The sequence below is a fragment of the Sander lucioperca genome, chromosome 14, assembly GCF_008315115.2.
Source record: "Sander lucioperca isolate FBNREF2018 chromosome 14, SLUC_FBN_1.2, whole genome shotgun sequence".
Taxonomy (NCBI): domain Eukaryota; kingdom Metazoa; phylum Chordata; class Actinopteri; order Perciformes; family Percidae; genus Sander; species Sander lucioperca.
Window position 1 is genome coordinate 22,858,457 of NC_050186.1, and position 18,990 is coordinate 22,877,446.

The 18,990-nt window shown below is 40.8% G+C and overlaps 2 protein-coding genes across 3 annotated transcripts in view; one reads left to right on the forward strand and one right to left on the reverse strand.

Annotated features, from left to right (window-relative positions):
* The window catches only part of LOC116054848 (astrotactin-2), a 98,168-nt gene that overhangs the window by 47,618 nt on the left and 31,560 nt on the right, over positions 1–18,990 (reverse strand). The window contains exons 4-6 of the mRNA XM_031306566.2: positions 17,752–17,856; positions 17,298–17,477; positions 5,075–5,397 (exon numbers count right to left, since the gene is read on the reverse strand). Of these exons, the coding sequence (XP_031162426.2) occupies positions 5,075–5,397; positions 17,298–17,477; positions 17,752–17,856 (608 nt within the window). The remainder of the gene's footprint in view (positions 1–5,074; positions 5,398–17,297; positions 17,478–17,751; positions 17,857–18,990) is intronic.
* trim32 (tripartite motif containing 32) lies at positions 9,330–12,681 on the forward strand. 2 transcript variants are annotated; one of them, XM_031306568.2, is made up of 2 exons: positions 9,330–9,452; positions 10,414–12,681. In XM_031306568.2, exon 2 carries the CDS (start codon positions 10,421–10,423, stop codon positions 12,476–12,478), a length of 2,058 nt encoding a protein of 685 aa, XP_031162428.1. In that variant the 5' UTR covers positions 9,330–9,452; positions 10,414–10,420; the 3' UTR covers positions 12,479–12,681. The 2 variants fall into 2 exon arrangements, with proteins under 2 accessions (XP_031162428.1, XP_031162427.1); XM_031306567.2 differs by having other exon boundaries at positions 9,332–9,452; positions 10,409–12,681.

The following is an 18,990-nucleotide window of genomic DNA, read 5'->3' on the forward strand; positions in this document are numbered from 1 at the left end:
ATAAACTGGCAGCTGAGAGTAGTATGTACTGGCCATAGAGAGTTTATATGAATCTGTTGAATATTATATAGGAGTGTGCGCTCTCCTTGGTTACTGAAGTGATGTTCCTGGGATCAAAACTTGCATTTTTTCCTTCTGATGTGTGCATTAGATTATAAGACCTGCTTGATTTAACTGTGTGGCAGACTATTGCCCAAATTTGGCAGCAACATTCGAAGTGTGTTGCTCTTTGAATGTTTTTCTTTCTATTCTTAAATTACTTTAATGAGAAAATGCTAGTTGCAAGTTAATGGGAAACTAGACATACTTTGCATTGTTCAATCTGCATATTGTCATGGTTAAGAAGGTTCCCTAAAGCAAGCTCCCCCCACCCATTGCAAATATAACTGCCCTGCTCTTGTGGGTAATGCTGCTACCTCTTTTATTTCGGTGCAAATATGCTGTTGCTCTTTTGCTTCTGTGCCCCCTCCTGCCCCCACTGAAAATGTTCTCGACACACCCCTAGGAGGGGCTGCAGAAGTGCGTTACGATGAGAGCATGACAGCAGCTACTCGGCAAGATATAAAGCATTCTGACCCATTAGACTCACAACCAATTTGTTCAAAAGGTTTGCCATAATTCAGTCACAGCATCACAGGACATAGGACCACTGGCAAGCTCCACAGGCGTTAGCTTATTTATTTATCCACTGAGGTATTTTTTTTCTGGCACTAAAACAGGGGAGTATCTGTGTGTGTATTTGCGTGCACACAACAGGCCTGTAAGCAAGACCACCTTAGTCGAAGTCCAAGCCAATTCCAAGACCGGTTCCAGTCAAATTCAAGTCAAGACCAGGTTTAAAGCAAGCCAATCCCAGGAACAGAGCAAATTAAAAAGTAATTAATACCAAGACAGTGAGGGAGTAAACTTCAAACTTCAAAAAATAATCTTATATGCACCCCACTATTTAGCCATGCAGATATAGCTTGTTTGCTAAAGTTTTGGGATAAAATTACAATCCATAAAAACACAATAGAGGTGAATGGAATTTTATTTGTTGTGTTAACGGAAAACAGAAACGTGACACTTAAAAACTTAAAACGTCTTTTCAGAAAAAGTGTCCCCATGACTCTGCAGCATCCACAGACCTCACTAAACACTTTTCATTGGACGTTCTTCCTTTAGCAGCTGTTGGACAGTGAGGCCTATGGATAAATCTACGAGGGGCATCGTTTGTGTAAAGAGATTTTGCGGTTTTATTTTTTAAATGTCACGTTTCAGTGCTGTGAGCTCCACACACTAAACCTTCATTATATTCAGGTGGAGGCAACTATATCAGGGACAGACATCTTAAAATGTGAACTCTTCAAAATATAACTAACAACATGGATAAATAGATTTGCTCTATTTGGGTACACCAACCATTTAACATGTTTTTAGGAAATACTCCAATCTGATCAGCCAATATGGATATACCTGTCTTCCAGTTATAATTTTTCCCCAAATTTTTTACTAGTCATTGGTAATGTCAGTACTGGGCACATGTAAAAAGAAATACTTTATTCCACATTCACCTCTTTGACAAAGCCACAAAGAGCAAGCTATTTCTAGTGTTTCATTCTGTGTCTTTGTAGTCCTGGTGGTGGTCTTTTCAAGGAAGGGGTAATTATTAGGGGTCCAAGCCCAAGGCAGTAGGAACCGCGGTAGTGAAGCTACGCCGTTCACACAGCAGGGCTGTGGAACCCTATTGTTAGGGGTCCAAGCCTGAGTCTGGAAGAACTCGGCGGTACGGTAGACTACAGCCTAAACCGTACATGGTGGGGGGTTGCCATTTTCAGGACTGGTCCAAAACTCCGCAAGGACCTCAGGCGCAACAATTTACCCACTTCCACCACTAGGTGGCGCTATAGCAGAAAAACCCGCATTTGGCCCTATAACTCCCACACCGTACACCGGACATTAAAAAACCATATATCCACGCGTTCCCAGGATCCAACTGAATCACGTGATATAGGCCACGCCCATTTGCGTCTAGACTTTTATGCATGAAAAATCGCGATTTATCAAAAACCTACTTTTTCAAGCATCTCCAGATTGGCCTGACAAAAAGTTATTAAAAGAATTTTGATAGAATAAAAATTGCACATATTATGCATAAACAAATTTGTATAGCTAACTATGAAAACACCAATTTTGCCATATCTCGGCCAAAATAAATGCTATCAACGCCAAACTTTAGATTCTTGTTTGCCATGACCCTCCGAAGGTTCCCCATGCGCTTTACAAAAATTGGTCACTAGGGGGCGCTACAAGTACAAAAAGTTTAGATCTCATGAACGGCTCATCCGATTTTTACAAATTTGGAGGGTACCATTGGTCAAAGTGGGCATGGCCTATGGGACCCACGTTTGGATTCTAGCTAGCTAACAAAACACAAACTTTATCATATCTCGGCCAAATTAAATGCTATCAGCAAAATTCTTGAGATCATTTTTCCACATAGCACTATGATGCTCTCTACCAAGTTTGGCTAAAATCGGCCATTAGATGGCACTATAATCAACGTTTATGTGTTTTGGCTGATAACTCAATGCATGCAAATGGGACATTTGTGATTGCAATTTCTCTGCCGTAGTAATTGCTATCAACATGAAACTTGTGATGCTTGTTCGATGCTGCTCTGAGGCTCTGTACCAAATTTTGCGAAGATCGGCCATTAGGGGGCGCTATAGTCAACGTAGACTAGTTTTGGCCCTTTTACTCAATCAATGTTAATGGGATATTTGCAATGGCAATGTACCACAGACTGGCTCACACTTCTCGATATTTCCTGAAGTTTCCCTCCCCACCGTTACGCTTTGGATCCCGCTTTCGCGCGCTCCCCGGGTCGTCGGGGGCGACATGCACAGGGAGGCTTGGACCCCGTCATAACTGCTTGCAGTTCTAGTTTCACATTGTAACCAAATCCCCCTCTGGCTTAATAATGAGGAGATTGATGTGAAACGGACATGACATGTCCTGTCAAACAGTCAGGCTGCAGCTAGGCAGCGGCCAATGAAAGATGCACGTAGCAGAGAAAGGAGGGAGGAAGGAGGCCAAAGAAAGAGTGACAAGTCAATGTAAACCCGGTATTGGTCATACACAGACACATTCATACAAATAGGTATACACATATAGGTACTGTATGACCTCAGTACATTTAATCATAATCTGGACAACTAAGCCTCTATTTTGATGGCTTCAGGGGGTTTAAGGTAACTTCATCTCTGAGAAAGCTTTTGCAACATGGCAGCTGTCTTCTCAGATAGACCCAGCCAAGTAGAAAGATAGTCTCAAGCAAAGGCGTGTGTGAGAAAGACACACACAAGACAGAGAGAAAAAGACAGAATGAGCGGCTGTGTGTGTCTGTGTGTGTGTGTGTGTGTGTGTGTGTGTGTGTGTGTGAGGGGCAGGTTGTTGTGTCGCTCGTCTCTAATGCAATATACGTATGTGCCTTCCAGACTAGCAGCAGCAGTTACGGCCAAGAGAAGAAGAGAAAAAGAAAAGGGGAGCAAAATGATGGACTCCCCTCCCTCCCAAGAGGTCGATGACATTAATAAGAAGCTAATAATCCTGCCTCAAGCTACCTCAGAAGGGCTTGCCAGAGATATCCACTGCAGTCTACCCCTTCTCTTCCTCACACATCTCACTCTCTACATCCCCAGAAGGCCAAGGGTTGGGTAGGGGGAGAGAGAAGGATGGATAGCAATGTATTTGGAAAAGAGGGAAAAAAGACATTTTGCTCTTCCTCACATTTAGCTATCGATGAGGCCCACTAGGGATTGTCTGATATTGATTGTGGCTTCTTTTCTTTGGGGCTGTGGTGCTTGTTATGGGTAGCACGTACAGGGGGCTTTGTTGTGTGTATGAGCGTGTGTGAGTGCATATATGTGTGTGCGTGTGCGTGTGCGTGTGTGTGTGTGTGTGTGTGTGTTTGTCTTCTTGCCTCTGGTATTGTTGTTGCCTGCAGTAATTACAGAAGGTAAGGTAATTAGATGCTTGATTGGAGGGATTGTGAACCAGTCTGCTCCCTATGGCGTGTGTGTGTGTGTGTGTGTGTGTGTGTGTGTGTGTGTGTGTGTGGTGTGAGTCACCTGCAAACAGCTCTGCGTTGGCTTGCACACGCACAGAGAAGACATGTAACGGATGTCAGGTAGCAAGACAATGTCAAGACGAAGCCCAAACAGAGCAAAATGTGGTAAACTAAATGTCAAATGAAGCCAGGGCCCCCTCCTAAATTACCTTATGGAATATAAATCAGATATGATTAACTTTTCACTGCACAAACATCCAAAGACTTTTCATACAGGATAAATCATAAACACAACATGTAGCCATTAGGCTAATATTACATTCAGCTGTGTATGTTTGTTTAGACACATACACACGTATAAATCTCACACATATACACATTGACTTCCCCACAAGAGGAGAAAAACATGATGTCATCTTTTTATGCCCTCCGTATTACAGTGCTCATTTCCAATGTTCAAAGCTAACCAACTAATGCCACCTAGAGGTGATTTGTTACAACTGACTCAGTTAAAACACTTCAGGACAATGGATATGTACAGTATGAAAGGATTATGCCACCACCACATGGAATGAGATTGTCTATAAGTAAAACATACTGAAAAATGTACATGTCACATTTACAATAAACTTCTGTTTGCAGAAGTGGAAGTATAATCACATGCCAACCAATTGTAATTGGTCTAATAATAAATTGACATAGTTTATATCCATATAAATTAATACTTCATAATTTATAAGAGATCCAGGCTTCAATGACAATATGTAGATTTCTATTTCTCTAATTCAGAAATACTGTTGATGTTATAATAAACTTAATTCCTGGATGTGTTTTTATTTATTTATTAAAAATTATCTTTTTTCTTCGAACTCCAGTGGGTATGTGGACACATCACATCTCTTGACTTGATTCTCTTTGTCATTCTCTGGTTTTACGGTTACTTTTTGAGCCTCTCCCTCTCCTTCTACAGACACATCTATATGCACACACGCACGATTTCCAACCCCCATGCTGCTTTCTCACCTCTTTGGTGACGTTGTCTTGGACCAGGCTGTAGAGGGGCACCACGCGGCTGACTTCCAGCAGCACAGGGATTGGGGAAGGCTGCTCTCCACTCCTGCTGTTACCGGTGCGGCCTCTCCCTGACACTCCTCCCATCACGGCCTGGTGATGGCACAGGTGGCAGCCAGCTGGACAGCTTCCCTTCTCCTCGCAGCGGATCTCTACACCATTTACCATGTCGTCAGACAACAGCTGGCTCTTCTGCAAGGCCGACAGGTAGCTGATGAAGGGAACTGACTTCAGCTCACGCCGCCCACCTCCGCCAACCCCCTGGTTTGTTGCCTCTGGAGGGGGAGGTCAGGAGAGGAAGGGAGAGTTAGGTAGCCATGTCTTTCACTTTCATATGTATGCTTTCCAAATTGTAAAAGCATTCTCCTCTTTCCTAACTTTCTCTCTTCTTTATTTCCAAAAAACAATATATGAATCATCACTTGGGGTAGCAAAGAACATTCACAGTCCTGCAGTTGCATAAAGTGTCCACATCTGGATTTACTTTTACTTGCTGCCAAGGAAAAGAAGAAAAAACAACAACTAATCCCTATACTGTCATCAGCTTTTAAGACAAAGACAAAGGATGAATGAGAGGAAGGGTGTCACTGGCTTCTTCTCCTGAGTGCCAATTACCACTGTGATATTCTCACTGGAGTTAGGGGGATTCTTTCTCAGAGAAAACAACACACCATGCAAAAAGAAGAGGCAGCGACAGAAGCAGGAGAGGAGCAGAAACAGGAGGAATGCTTCTTGGGTGTTGAGTGTTTCATTTGGAGGGTACATCAGGCCACATGTTACAGTGGAGCAGATTTGCCATCTGTGCTGATGTGGCAGATGTGCTTTTGTGTCTATTTGCTTTACAAGAACCGAGGACACATATGTGAGTTTTCCAAATGAATGATAAGGTGTTCTTTCTAGTAACAAAAAGTGTGTTAAAGTTGCAATTACCGAGACATGATTCATCATCAGTCAGTGCAAACCACAATGAATTATAAATGCATATCTTCAAATGTATATTACTTAAGTGTAGGTTGTCAGAGTATTGAGTAACCTACACCCTATGCAGTTTAATGAAGCTTTTTTGTCCTAATGTAAAAAACACCATCAGCCCCAGACACGAGAGTATACAAATGTGCAAATGGATGGATGGATAGAGGAAATTACCAATGCATACAGTATTACATAAGCGCAACAACATATACACGCACAGACCAAGAAAAAAAACAGCTGGAAAAGCCATTGACATTATTCAAGGTGGGGTAATTAGAACTAATTAGGGTATATATTTTAAATTACTTATTCCTGTTAACCATTTTAATGACAAAAAAATCAAACATCCTTCAAACTATTGTCAGTGGCAAAAAGACAACATACAGTGCATTAACCCAAATGTGTTTGTGTGAGAGACGGAGAGAAACAAGTATACATGTGTCTACACGTGCAATTTTCCTTGGACTCCTGTAATATCACCAATGTGAAGTAAGTTAACCCAAGACACGCAAAAGGGTGTGTAAACTTTCAACCATTCATTTCTAATACACAAACACATGCCAACACATGTGCTTTACCAGCATGCATTTAAGAGCTTAGAGAAAAACAGAACATGGGTGGGGACGTTTCCAAGGACTATTTTATAAATATTTGCAGGAGAAAAATCACATAGGTGTGAAGTTGATGTGACATTTTAACCATGCAAATAAAGCACGAAAAAAATATTTAATTTCAACATATCTCACATGGCTTTTCAATTTCAAACCAAGTAATAGAGACCAAAAGGCCCTGATGTGCCCATGACATCAAAAAGGTAACAAGCATAAATCATTTGATTACAGAGCATGCAAAACTGTAAAAAGTATTTGTTATGTTATAGTTAAAATCCTAATAATAAAATAGTGAGCAATTTGACTTTGCGTTAATAATTAACATGTGCAAGAACAGGACGGAAGTATAGCTAATAGGCTTGACTGAACAACCAAGCTGTAGGGAAAATTCACTGCTGCTTGGGGGGCGTGCTGGGGTTATGAGTCCAGTGGAGATTCTGGTAACGGAGATACTAAACATAATTATCTAACAAATAAAATACATACAATAGTCATTGGTAAAAAAAGAAAGAAAAAAAGTGTAATATTGAAATTGTACATGTAAACTTCACCTCAGGTCAGTGAAACTTCCAAATCCCTAGAAAGAAAAGCAAGGACATGACCCTGTTTGTTGACCCTGTTGACCGTGTTTTTGTGTGTGAGAGAGAATTGAGTCTGTACATACATTTTCTCTATTCATGTATGTCTGCAGCTTTCTCCCTGTGTGTGTCTGCAAGACACTGGCAAGCAGTCGAAAGGGTGGGTGGTAACTTCATGTGCAACAGTAGGTAAACAGGCTCAAGGGGTGGCCCAGGAGCCCAATTAAATGCACTTCTTGAGGCAACACAGACACAGAAAAGAGCTGTTGTCACCCAGCTCTCACAATAAAGCCCTGTAGAGTAGCTCAGGTAGGCTGTGGCTAGCCAATCTAATTGACTCTCATCCCCTTTAACTCATTTCACCCCAGATAACAATTGTTTACATATATGTAAACAAGTGCATTTGATAAAAGATTTGGCACTGTTACATATTGGTAGAGAATATAAAACATAGCTATAGTAATGTGATTTTCAGAGCTAGCTGACATTTATAGTGAACAGGGTATTTCTTCCTGCATTTTTCCCACCTATTCTTTATTTACTTTTGACTTTTACAACTTCTTGTTTTCTTTAAGAGTCCTTACTGTCTTGTTTTGAGGTTGGTAGCACATTGCTGTAGCATATAATTTCAATCTGGGATCACTAAAGTACTTTGTGTCTGTTTATTTGTGTCAGTGCAATATACAGTTTCACTGACATCTGACCAACGGTGACACCCTTCACAAGGATAAATCAAATAGGACCACATGTATTTCTGTGCAGTTAAAGGAGTGGCCTTTCATTTAGCCTTTTTATAAACTATGACATCTCTTTGCTGTGTGGTATGAATGTGATGCTTGTGCAACACTTGTTTGTCATCAAACATAGTGAAGAGATAAATGGAGTGAATTTCCTAACCATTGATCTTGCACTGCCTTTGTTAATTAAAATGTCTTTGTAGACTGGTTGCAGTATAATTACTCATGAGGGACACATCCCCTCTGGCCAGGGTTATGTTGCCCAGGCAACAACAGCAAAGGTGTCAGATATCTTCCAAACCAATTTAATACAGATGTTGTTACTGTTGGCATTGCTGTTTTTGCTTTATTAAAACAGCTGCTAGTGCTACATATACCACAGTCCTCTGATTTTAACAGACCCTTGTTATCTACAGTAGCTCATATACACTATTCATTTTACAGTCTTACACAATATTGGTACACACTACTAAATTGTGCATCTGTGTGTGAGCTGTACCTTGTCTAGAGAGTACCATTCCAATTAAACTTTGTTTGCTGTATGAATTATTTGAACAGAAGTTACTCTACAATGGTTTGTTAATAGCAGACCAAAATACAATAACATTTATTAAATATGTTAAATGACAATCAAAATGCATTTTACATATTTCTTTAAAACCTATTTGTTGTGCTTGACCAAATAAAAGCAGACATTTTCTTATGGTCCTCATCCCCACATTTACTGTTCCACAGAGGTGTTGCATGGACATCTTCTAGAAGACGTATTCTGACATCTAGTGGTCTCTTTCTATAATTACGTGTGTCTAAAACCTGAAACATGTCACAACATCTGGACATTTTTAAATGCAGTTGTAGCCTCTGGGCAGTACTTCAGGTTCTCTCTGTGAGACTTATTTTCTTAGTTACAGGCCTGTTTACTTGTTCACTCAAGTTAACAAATCGTTTGTTCTTTAAAGGAAAAACTGGTACAATAATAGTGTGTCTTCCTGCTTAACGCTAAAATGACCACTGTCATTTCAGGACAAGTTACAGTATATTTATAAGTGTTGAACAAATTGCAGTATTGCTGGGAGAATTATTTAGAACAGGCACTGCGCATGAAAGTAAAGAAGAATAATAAAAACACTTTGCCTGAAAAACTGGTTTGCCCCATGTTCTGTGTAAATATGGGAATGCTGGTAATAAGGTAAATAAAAGGTATTCTGCTTTTGTTGGAAGTCAAATATCAGAAAATCCCACGGACTGCATGGCCTAGCACAGCAGCCAATCAAAACAACCGTCACGCACAGAGCTGTGCGTATTGCGTATCATTGCGTAAGTGACGTCGTCAACACTGCAGTCTCTCACTAACAGCTACAGTAGCAGAACCACAGCACGCCCATCAAAATCTCTGAACTTCCAGTTCCAACCAGCTAACATAGAAGAAAAGGTAACGTTTTAAAGCAGAAATTTCAAGAGAAACATTACGATGAGCCGCACATGTTATTTCCGAAAGCACTTTTATTAAAAGCCTTGTGATAATGTTGAATAACATTGTCGCGTTGTGTCAAGGGACAGCGTTAAGGTTTGTTGTTGTCAGGAGGCCTCCGATTTACTGTCTAAAATGAGAGAATTATCAATGTAATTCGTTAGTAAGCCTGGACTACAAAGTCAACCTATTTTTAAGCATCAATCGTGCACGATCGTGCCCTTAGATATAACGTTGACCTAGTTAGCTTACTTATTACATTGCTTGTAATTATTTGCGTAAAACGATCGTGTGTTAAATAACAACAAATCAACAATTAGCTTACCTGCTACTATCACCATAGCCTTATCCTGGAAGCGTATTTTCTTTAACACCAAGAGGATGTAGTAAGTTGTAACTAATGTTAGCACTACCTAGTCAATAACACATGTTAACCTTAGGTAACGTCAGTTGTCGTCAGTGAATGGTTTCCTATTTAACTGGTCACCAAATAAGTCATTTTCGCTATATATTTATGTCAGCTACACTGCGACAGCAATATACTTTGAAACAGAGAAGAGCTAGCTTGCTGTGCTAGTTATAGCTGGTCACATAACCTAACTGCCAATCAAATAACCTGCACATTAGCCAACTAGGTGTGTGGTACTGTTTTGCCCTGTATCATTTATTGTCTCACAGTCACAGTGAAGCGTCAGATGAGCATCAGACTTACTTCTGTAATTTGAGCATCAATTTTCTATGCTACAAAATACTGCTGCATGCAATATAATATACAATTGTGATGGATCAGAAATGTAACATCATATAGTTATTTCCTCACTTAAGTTAGTTACATTGTGTTTTACCCTTAGTAGAATTTCACACAGAATAAAATATGAATTACTTAAGAAGTCCTTTTTTGTTTTTACTCACTCAAGGAAAGGACCATAATGGAGGCAGCATCTTCCCAGCTGGACCCAGATCTAATAAGGGAGGTTCTTGAATGCCCTATCTGCCTGGAGACCTACAACCAGGATCAAATGAGACCCAAACTCCTGCAGTGTGGTCACACAGTGTGCCGGCAGTGTCTTGAGAAGCTATTGGCTAATACTATAAATGGTGTGCGCTGCCCCTTCTGTAGCAAGGTGTCCCGTATGAGCAGTATCTCCCAATTGGCCGATAATCTGACTGTGCTCAAGATCCTAGATTGTACTACATCCTGCAGTGCTGCTACTGCTGCCCTAATGTGCAAGTCCTGCTGCAACCGCCTACCACGACAGTACTGCCATGATTGTGCTACAGTCCTCTGTGAGCTCTGTAAAGGGGAGGGCCACCTGCATCAAGGCCATGCAGTCCAGCCGATTAGGGTGGCTGCTGAACAGCGTCGTAAAGAACTAGGTGGCAAGCTGACTTCTCTGCGCGATGTTATGGGCGATATTCAGAAGAAAAAGACAGCTATTGAAAACATCTCTAAGTCCTTGAGACTAAAGTACCAGGCAGTGCAGCAGGACTATACTTCAGCTGAGCTACGTCTTCAAGAGGAACTCAGCAGGTCTCGAAGGACATTCACAGCCTCCATGGCAGAAGTGGAAAAGCTTAATGGGCAAGTCCTGGAGGAGCAGACGTATCTCCTCAACATTGCAGAGGTAAAAGTGGTGTCACGCTGTGATTATCTGAGAATGCTGGTGAGGCAGAGCGATATTGCTTTGCTAAAGGATGATGGCGAAGGTAATGATGATGAAGAGCTGGATTTGAGGAGCAGCTTGCCCATCATGTTTCAGCTGCAAGAGCCAGAGCTGGTCAGAACAGAGCACTCTAAGCCTGTAGAAGTGGGCCAAGTGACCACAAATACTTATACTGTCAATACAGAGGATGAGGAGAGGGGTTTGGAGATAGCACTTGAGGGTTATGTAGAGAGTGAAGCTGGGGCAATAGGGGCTACAGGTGGTGGAAGGGGGGCTCCAATGGATCATTACCGAGACATTGACATGGTTGCAGCTGTAGAGGATGCGGCATGTGGTTCACCAGGCAGCTTTAAGTCAAAGTCTATGGATGCAGGTGGGGGATCACCTGGAGGAGCTGGGGCAAGTGCAGGGCCGGCAGTCTGCCAGTTTGTGAAGAAGATGGGCTCCAAGGGAACGCTACCTGGCATGTTCAATTTACCAGTCAGCATCTGTGTAGCACAACAAGGTGAGGTCATGGTGGCTGACCGTGGCAACTACCGCATCCAGATCTTTAATCGCAAAGGTTTCCAGCGTGAAATCCGCCGCAATGCCAGTAGCATCGACAACTTTGTCCTGAGCTTCCTTGGGGCTGATCTGCCTAACCTCATCCCCTTATCCATTGCTATCACTCCTCAAGGCCTGATTGGGGTCACTGACAACTATGATAACTCGGTTAAAGTCTACACTATGGATGGACACTGTGTGGCTTGCCATAAGAACCAGCTGATTAAACCCTGGGGCATTACTGCCATGCCATCAGGTCAGTTTGTGGTGTCAGATGTGGAAGGTGGCAAGCTGTGGTGTATCGCAGTGGACCGCAATCTAGGTGTGGTCAGCTACAATCGATTGTGCTCTGCTGTGCGGCCAAAGTTTGTGACATGTGATGCGGCTGGAACAGTCTATTTCACCCAGGGCCTAGCCCTGAACTTTGAAAAACGTCACAATGAGCCCCACCTGGAAGGTGGCTTCTCTATTGGCTCAGTGGATGCAGACGGCCAGTTAGGCAAGCAGCTCAGCCATTTCTTCTCAGAGACGGAGGACTTCCGTTGTATCACTGGCATGTGTGTGGATGTCAATGGGGATTTGCTGGTAACAGACAGTGGCAGGAAAGAAATCCTCCAGTTTCCCAAAGAGGGTGGATTCAAAATTCTTATCCATGAAGGGCTGACCTGCCCTGTAGGAGTGGCCACCACCCAGAAAGGACAACTGCTTGTGCTGGATTGTTGGGACCACTGTGTCAAAGTCTACACATACATTCAGAGGAGACACTCCTCCACTTCATAGAGGACCAATCCAGTCTTTCTGCACATGAGAGGTTTAGTAGGTATGTGTTGGTAGGTGTGTATGGAAATTTGGAAAAGGTTATCCATCACAAGTCTCACTCCAGCATTCATTGAGTTAATACATTAATGTTCTAGTCAATTTGGTTTAGTTTAAAACCCACTGCATTTTAATTGAATACCTCAAATTAAAAATATGCTACTTAAGCTGCCTTGTACCTGATTATTGGAACGGATCACAACACTAAAAACAGACCTTGCAATATTTTTACATCAAAGAATACTGGCACAAGTTTCGCATTAAAATAAGCAAAAGAAGCCATTGATGTCAAAGCTAATCCAGGCACAAAGTATAGACGATTCCCTTCCTCTGTTTTACTGCTATATCCACCATTTAGCCTCACTGTGTGTGATGCATGGCTTTCACTGATCTGGCTCAGCTTTGCAAAAGAGAAACTGGATGAAGAAGAGCTGAAAATTAACATGTATTTACATATAAAATTAAGCATACCAAGGCTTTTGGCCTGTGAAGCACTTTATTATTGACACAACACTGTTTCCTAGGTTTTAGTAGCACAGACTAACATTGATCTTGCTGAATGCAGCTGCCAGCTTTAGCATTTAGTAACATTCAGGGAACATTAAGTGTAGAAACTTAAGTTACCTACAGGATAGAGGGTTGAACAACAACATGATAGGCTGTGGAGGAAAGCTGGGTAATATGGGGTGTAATAATGGTGAAATTTCATTTACTGGGGTTGTGTGGGTTACATGCAGTCAGAATTATGGTTACAGATGTTTAATTTGTAGACCACATTATCATTATGTCCCAGTACTTATTAATACTACCTAGCTAGCCTGTGTGCTGTGTATTTTGGAGTAGCACATCAGCCTAATGACTTTTTCAGAGCAAATATTACCCAAATCTACTGTCTGATCATCAAACCCTTTTCCCTGTATGTTATTTCATTCATTGCTCTCCTAGTGACATCCAAGCCACAGCCTTACTTATGTCACTAGGCGGCAGGTTGAGGTAACCATCTGCAAGATAATATTATTGTCATCTGCCCAGGACCCTATTCTAGCTGCTCTGCTCAGTCATACATGCAGTATCACTACAATTCAGATGCTACATCCCCTTCTGCTTGCCATTTATTTAACCTGCACCATTAAAGTTAGCTTTGATCACAAAACACAGTAGCTCCTACTTCTCAGACAGAACTGTGTCCATTATGATTAGGTTCCAGATGACCTTTGTAACCTGGAAGGCTCTTAAAATGTCAAGGTTCTGTTCTTACCTATTCCAGACGGGCTTACCTTCTGGTATCATACAATCATCTATAAATTACTTTTTGTTACAGTATCAAAATAGCCAACACTGAAAAGCTCCCAGACCACATTAAAGGTTCCATGGCATGAACATTTCACTTTATGAGGTTTTTTAACATTAATATGAGTTCCCCCAGCCTGCCTACGGTCCCCCAGTGACTAGAAATGGCGATAGGTGTAAACCGAGCCCTGGGTATCCTGCTCTGCCTTTGAGAAAATGAAAGCTCAGATGGGCCGATCTGGAATCTTGCTCTTTATGACCTCATAAGGAGCAAGATTAAGATAAGGTTACCTCCCCTTTCTCTGCTTTGCCCGCCCAGAGAATTTGGCCCACCCATGAGAGAGAGACATCATGGCTTTCAAACAAGCAAAGTGGCAGTTGGTCAAGGCCACCCCCCCCCCCCCACCCCCCCTCGCCTCCTCAATAGCTACAGACACAGAAATGGCACATCCTAAGGAAAGCTCATTGTAGGACTGGCTCTAGTGGCTGTAATTCTGCACCAAGGCTGAATTCCGGGAAAGAGACTTCAGATACAATATTAGGGGACCACTAAGGCCTATATAAAAGCATCCAAAGAGCACCATGTCATGGGACCTTTAAGCGTTAGGGGTACAGCAGGCATCTACAACTTGAATGTGTTTACAAACTTTGTTCAAACCTGCCATTGTTTCCTCACGTCTGGCCTGTGGTTACACAAATGTTTTTCGGGATCACTGGCAGGAGTGTTCAGAATAGCACTGCTAGGATAATGATGAGTGAACAACTCCAGCATCACACACCAGACCTGGCTTTGTTACACTGGGATGTTGGATCTGTGTTGCTATGTCTCCCTCAGGATTTTATTCAACACTACACAACTTGCAACCTGGGTTCTCCAGTGTTGGCAGATACGGTAAAGACAACACCTTTATACAGTCTTTTGCAAGTTTGTGGTAGTCAATATTAAATTCATCTATATCCGCATGCATTTCATTTATTATTTTATTATGTAGCTTTACTGGATTTCATAGTCCATATTAAGCATTAGAAATGTAATGCTTTCAGGTAAAATAACAATAAAATACACCTTTAATCAAAATATTTAGTGGCCTAAATTTTGGGAATTAAGTTAATCATTGAAACCCGCCCATGTATGTAACATATTCTATGTCCATAAATACATAAGTAATAAATATCCCTTCCCGCCAATATGTATCTTCCAGTCCAGATATGCTCATAAGAGCATATCACATACTGACTCAGTTTCAGCCTTAAAAGTATTTCACAACGCTGACCATAACTCTGCACCTGGAGCCCTATTAAACAGCAACATACAAATACACATATCTAAGAATCAAAAATTTTCGTAAACAATACGTGTTTGTAGTATTTCTACATAAAGTGATAAGGAGTAGAAAACAAGTAGAACTGAATTTAAGTATCAAGTAAAGTCTGTCACAGTTATTTCCCCATGCTTTTTTATTTGACATGATATATTTGTTTTATTGTTAGGCCATGTTATATCAACACTAAACCAGTAGATGTAATTCAAGATCGTCTCAGCTGCATGTCAACCTTGCCATAAAAACATTTATATTCAGTGCTTTCACTTTATACATGGTCACTAGAAGTAGTTATCACTAGAGAATATTCACAATTTACAGTGACAGAAAAATGCATAAAATGCCAGAAAAAAAATCAAGTGTCCTTGTGTCAGTGTACTACACCATCTGTTTTATTGCGTTATTAGAGAGAAGTTATTTCCTTGCATACTTCTTCAAAGTGTCATGTTTGTATTGTTGATTACCTGAGTGCAATAAACATTTATGACAACAACTTAAATATCAGTAGCAGTTTTTTCTTCATACCATTCTAACATTTGTGTTCTCAATTATCAAATGTGTCTTTATACAATTTTCAGTTTTCTGTGTGACCATAGTCAAAACAAACCACCATAATTTGTGTAAGTAGGGCAGAGTGATGAGGACAAAAATAATAATGATGCAATAATGTAGGCTTTTGAAACCCACGATGTCAGTGACCCCAAAAGTTATTTTCAAAAGCAAGAAGCTCCCTGCATAGCCTTGTCATGTCTTTAAGTCAGTGGTGTAAGTATTCAGATCCTTTACTTCAGTAAGAGTTGAAATACTACAATAATACTGTATATATAGTTAAAGTAAAAGTACAGAATCTTTATCAGCAACATGTAAAAGTATCAAAAATAAAAGGATTCATGCAGCAGGATGGTCCCTGTCATATGATTATTATATTAAAATAATATTGAGGCATCAACATGTAAGCATTGTAATGTTGTAATTGGTTGAGATGATCTAATTGTAACTACTTTATCTACCGTTGGTTAGTTTGATCTGTCACAATGTTTTTTTTAAGCCAATCATAGGTTTTGTATGTTAAATCTTTATCTCTTAAATAATTAGCGGGCGCCTGGGTAACGCACCTGGTAGAGCATGCGCCCATATACAGAGGCTTAGTCCTCGACGCAATGGCCGCAGGTTTGATTCCAACCTGCGGCCCTTTGCTGCATGTTGTTCCCACTCTCTCTCCCCTTTCATGTCTAAAGCTGTCCTATCTAATAAAGGCCTAAAATGCCACTAAAAAAATCTTTAAAAAAAATTAATAATAATTAGCAGCTAAATATATACACAATACCCTCCAAAATATAGTGAGTGGAGTAGATGTAAAGAGTAGCAAAAATGGAGATAAAGTGCTAGTAAAGCACAAGTAGCTTACAGTTGTAAACTTACTCAAATACCTTCCACCACTGTTAGTGTACTACTGAATACAGCATTTTCTTTCAGGTCAACTTATACATTCCAGACCAGAGGCATGCTCATCATTAAAACCACCTAGTTTAGAGATGTGTTAAATTACTCCTTTTAAGGGGAGGGGGGTTGTTCAATCCTGGCCTCCTTTACCTAATATCTGTTTTTTCTTTCTTCCTACAAGGTCAGCAAGTACATAACCATATGTATTTTGAAACCCAGGTCTGAATCAATGGCATTGAATGGCTAAGCTGAAAATCAGCACTTGGATCATGAAAAAACAGGATTAAAAAACACCATTTAAATGGAACAGTGCTGCAAGATGCTTTTGGGATGTTAAGTTACACTGATGCTTAATTCAATTCATGCAGATTATGCTGCCTTTTAACCAGGAGGCGTATTCAGGCAGTATTTAAAAATAACCTAGTTTAATTCATAGTCAGACAAAGTAACCCTCCTTCCTGTTAATACTCTACTTATGTTCACTGTGAATTGGTATTAGATTACTTGCTTTGATTTAGAAAAAGTTATTTTGTCTTGGTTACATTTGATTGTTGCCCAATCACTCCTGAAGTTATCACAATGTTTACCATTTCTCAAAATATGGTCTACTCACCTCCATATACTCTTGTTAAAATGTTCAATGATATGTCACATAAACCTCAATATGTAGAATGTGAGGATGGCATCTCCATTCATTCCTCTAGAATTCAGCCTGTATGCATGCTCACCTTTCTGGTACTGCAGCCAGAGCTGCTGCTGGGCCTTCTTGCTGGGGAAGTAGATGCTGCAGCTGAGCTCAGAGCCATACAGGGCCTCAGACACGTAGTGGCTGCCATATTGCTGGAGAAAAGCCAGCAGCTCCTCACGTGTGCTCTCCGCTGACAGTGTCTTCAGCACCTTAGAAAAGCCTACCAGGTCAAGGAAAGGGAGGAATGATGATTTTGTTAGAAGGATGGGTTGGATATTAAGGTCAACTGTATGATGTGAATGGGTTGTTAGGAATGTGCAATTATTGTAAAAATCAGGATCTATCAAGGGCAGACAGATACACAAATAGAGAGATTGAAAGACAGATAAGACTGACAATATGCAGAATATACTGTACATCAAAGCTGTATAGGCTAGTTTAAAGACATTGATCAGTGTTAAGAAATCACAAGGTCAGATTATTCAGACATTGACCTGTAGACAAGGTGATGGAGCTGAGTTTAACTTTGTACAGATTGCTGCGCACTCTCCATTGTTGAACCATAGGATAACCCACTGCCTCACTGAATTGAGCATCCCCTAAGAAAGACAGAAACAATGTAACAAGGAGACAAATTAAGACAGAAGGAGAGATGCAAGAAAGACAACAAACAACAATTTAAAACTAATTACAAAACTCAGATTCATAAAGAGGACCTGCAATTCAAAATAAATGAATACATAAATAAAATCCATCATTTCATTTGAAGCATTTATTGCAGATCTACTGTATTGTTATCCATTACTGCCTTAACATCATTTATTATCACAGCCCATATCCCAGCTGCTCCCCGATCAATGGCAGATATATAGCGCAACTCCAATTGGATTGCTGACATTAGAAGTAGGAGCAATCTTGCCTTTCTCTGCAATTCGATTACCAAACTTTCACGCCAGTTTAGAACTAAAGCCACAAAAGTGAAGAGCAAGGGGAAAAAAATAAACTGCTTACGGGAACCTTGATCCTGTGCCTCTGGAAAACGTTTTACACCTGAGACATTCATGCACGGTGAAAAACGGGCAATTTAGTTTGTGTGTGTGTGTGTGTGTGTGTGTGTGTGTGTGTGTGTGTGTGTGTCCAATTCTGGTGAAAGCAGAACCCAAGTAAAAATCTCAAGGGTCAGTGTGGATCAAATGCCAATTTATCTAATGGAGGGATTAGGGAACAGATGTGCAGTTGCAGGTTTCAAGCCAAATATCTAAGTGACTCTGTTCCCCCACAAGATGGGGTGGAACAGTCGAGGAAAGGATAAAACAGTGAAACGGGAGTTTACAAGGTCCAATACACACGTGTATGTGTGTGGGCATGTATATGCATAATACGTGTGATAGCATTTTGAGATGGAGTTCGGGGTTTAACGACACAATGACAAAGGACCAGCCCATGTCTTTTAAAATGATCTCGCACAAAAAAAAGGATATCGCAAATCAAATTTCACAAAAATGTTTTTCTATTTAAAACATGTTGTCACTTCTCCCTGGACAAATGTCACATGACAGAGACATTACTGGGGTTTTTCACAGACACCATTTGTTTAATATGCTGCTGTGTTCTTCTCTTCTTTAGAGAGTCATATTGGTTGTAGTCAGTTCTGAATTTATTTAGCACGTGAATGGATCATAGAGAGATAATAGACCGATTACTCACAACAGGAGAGATAGACAAGGAAAAAA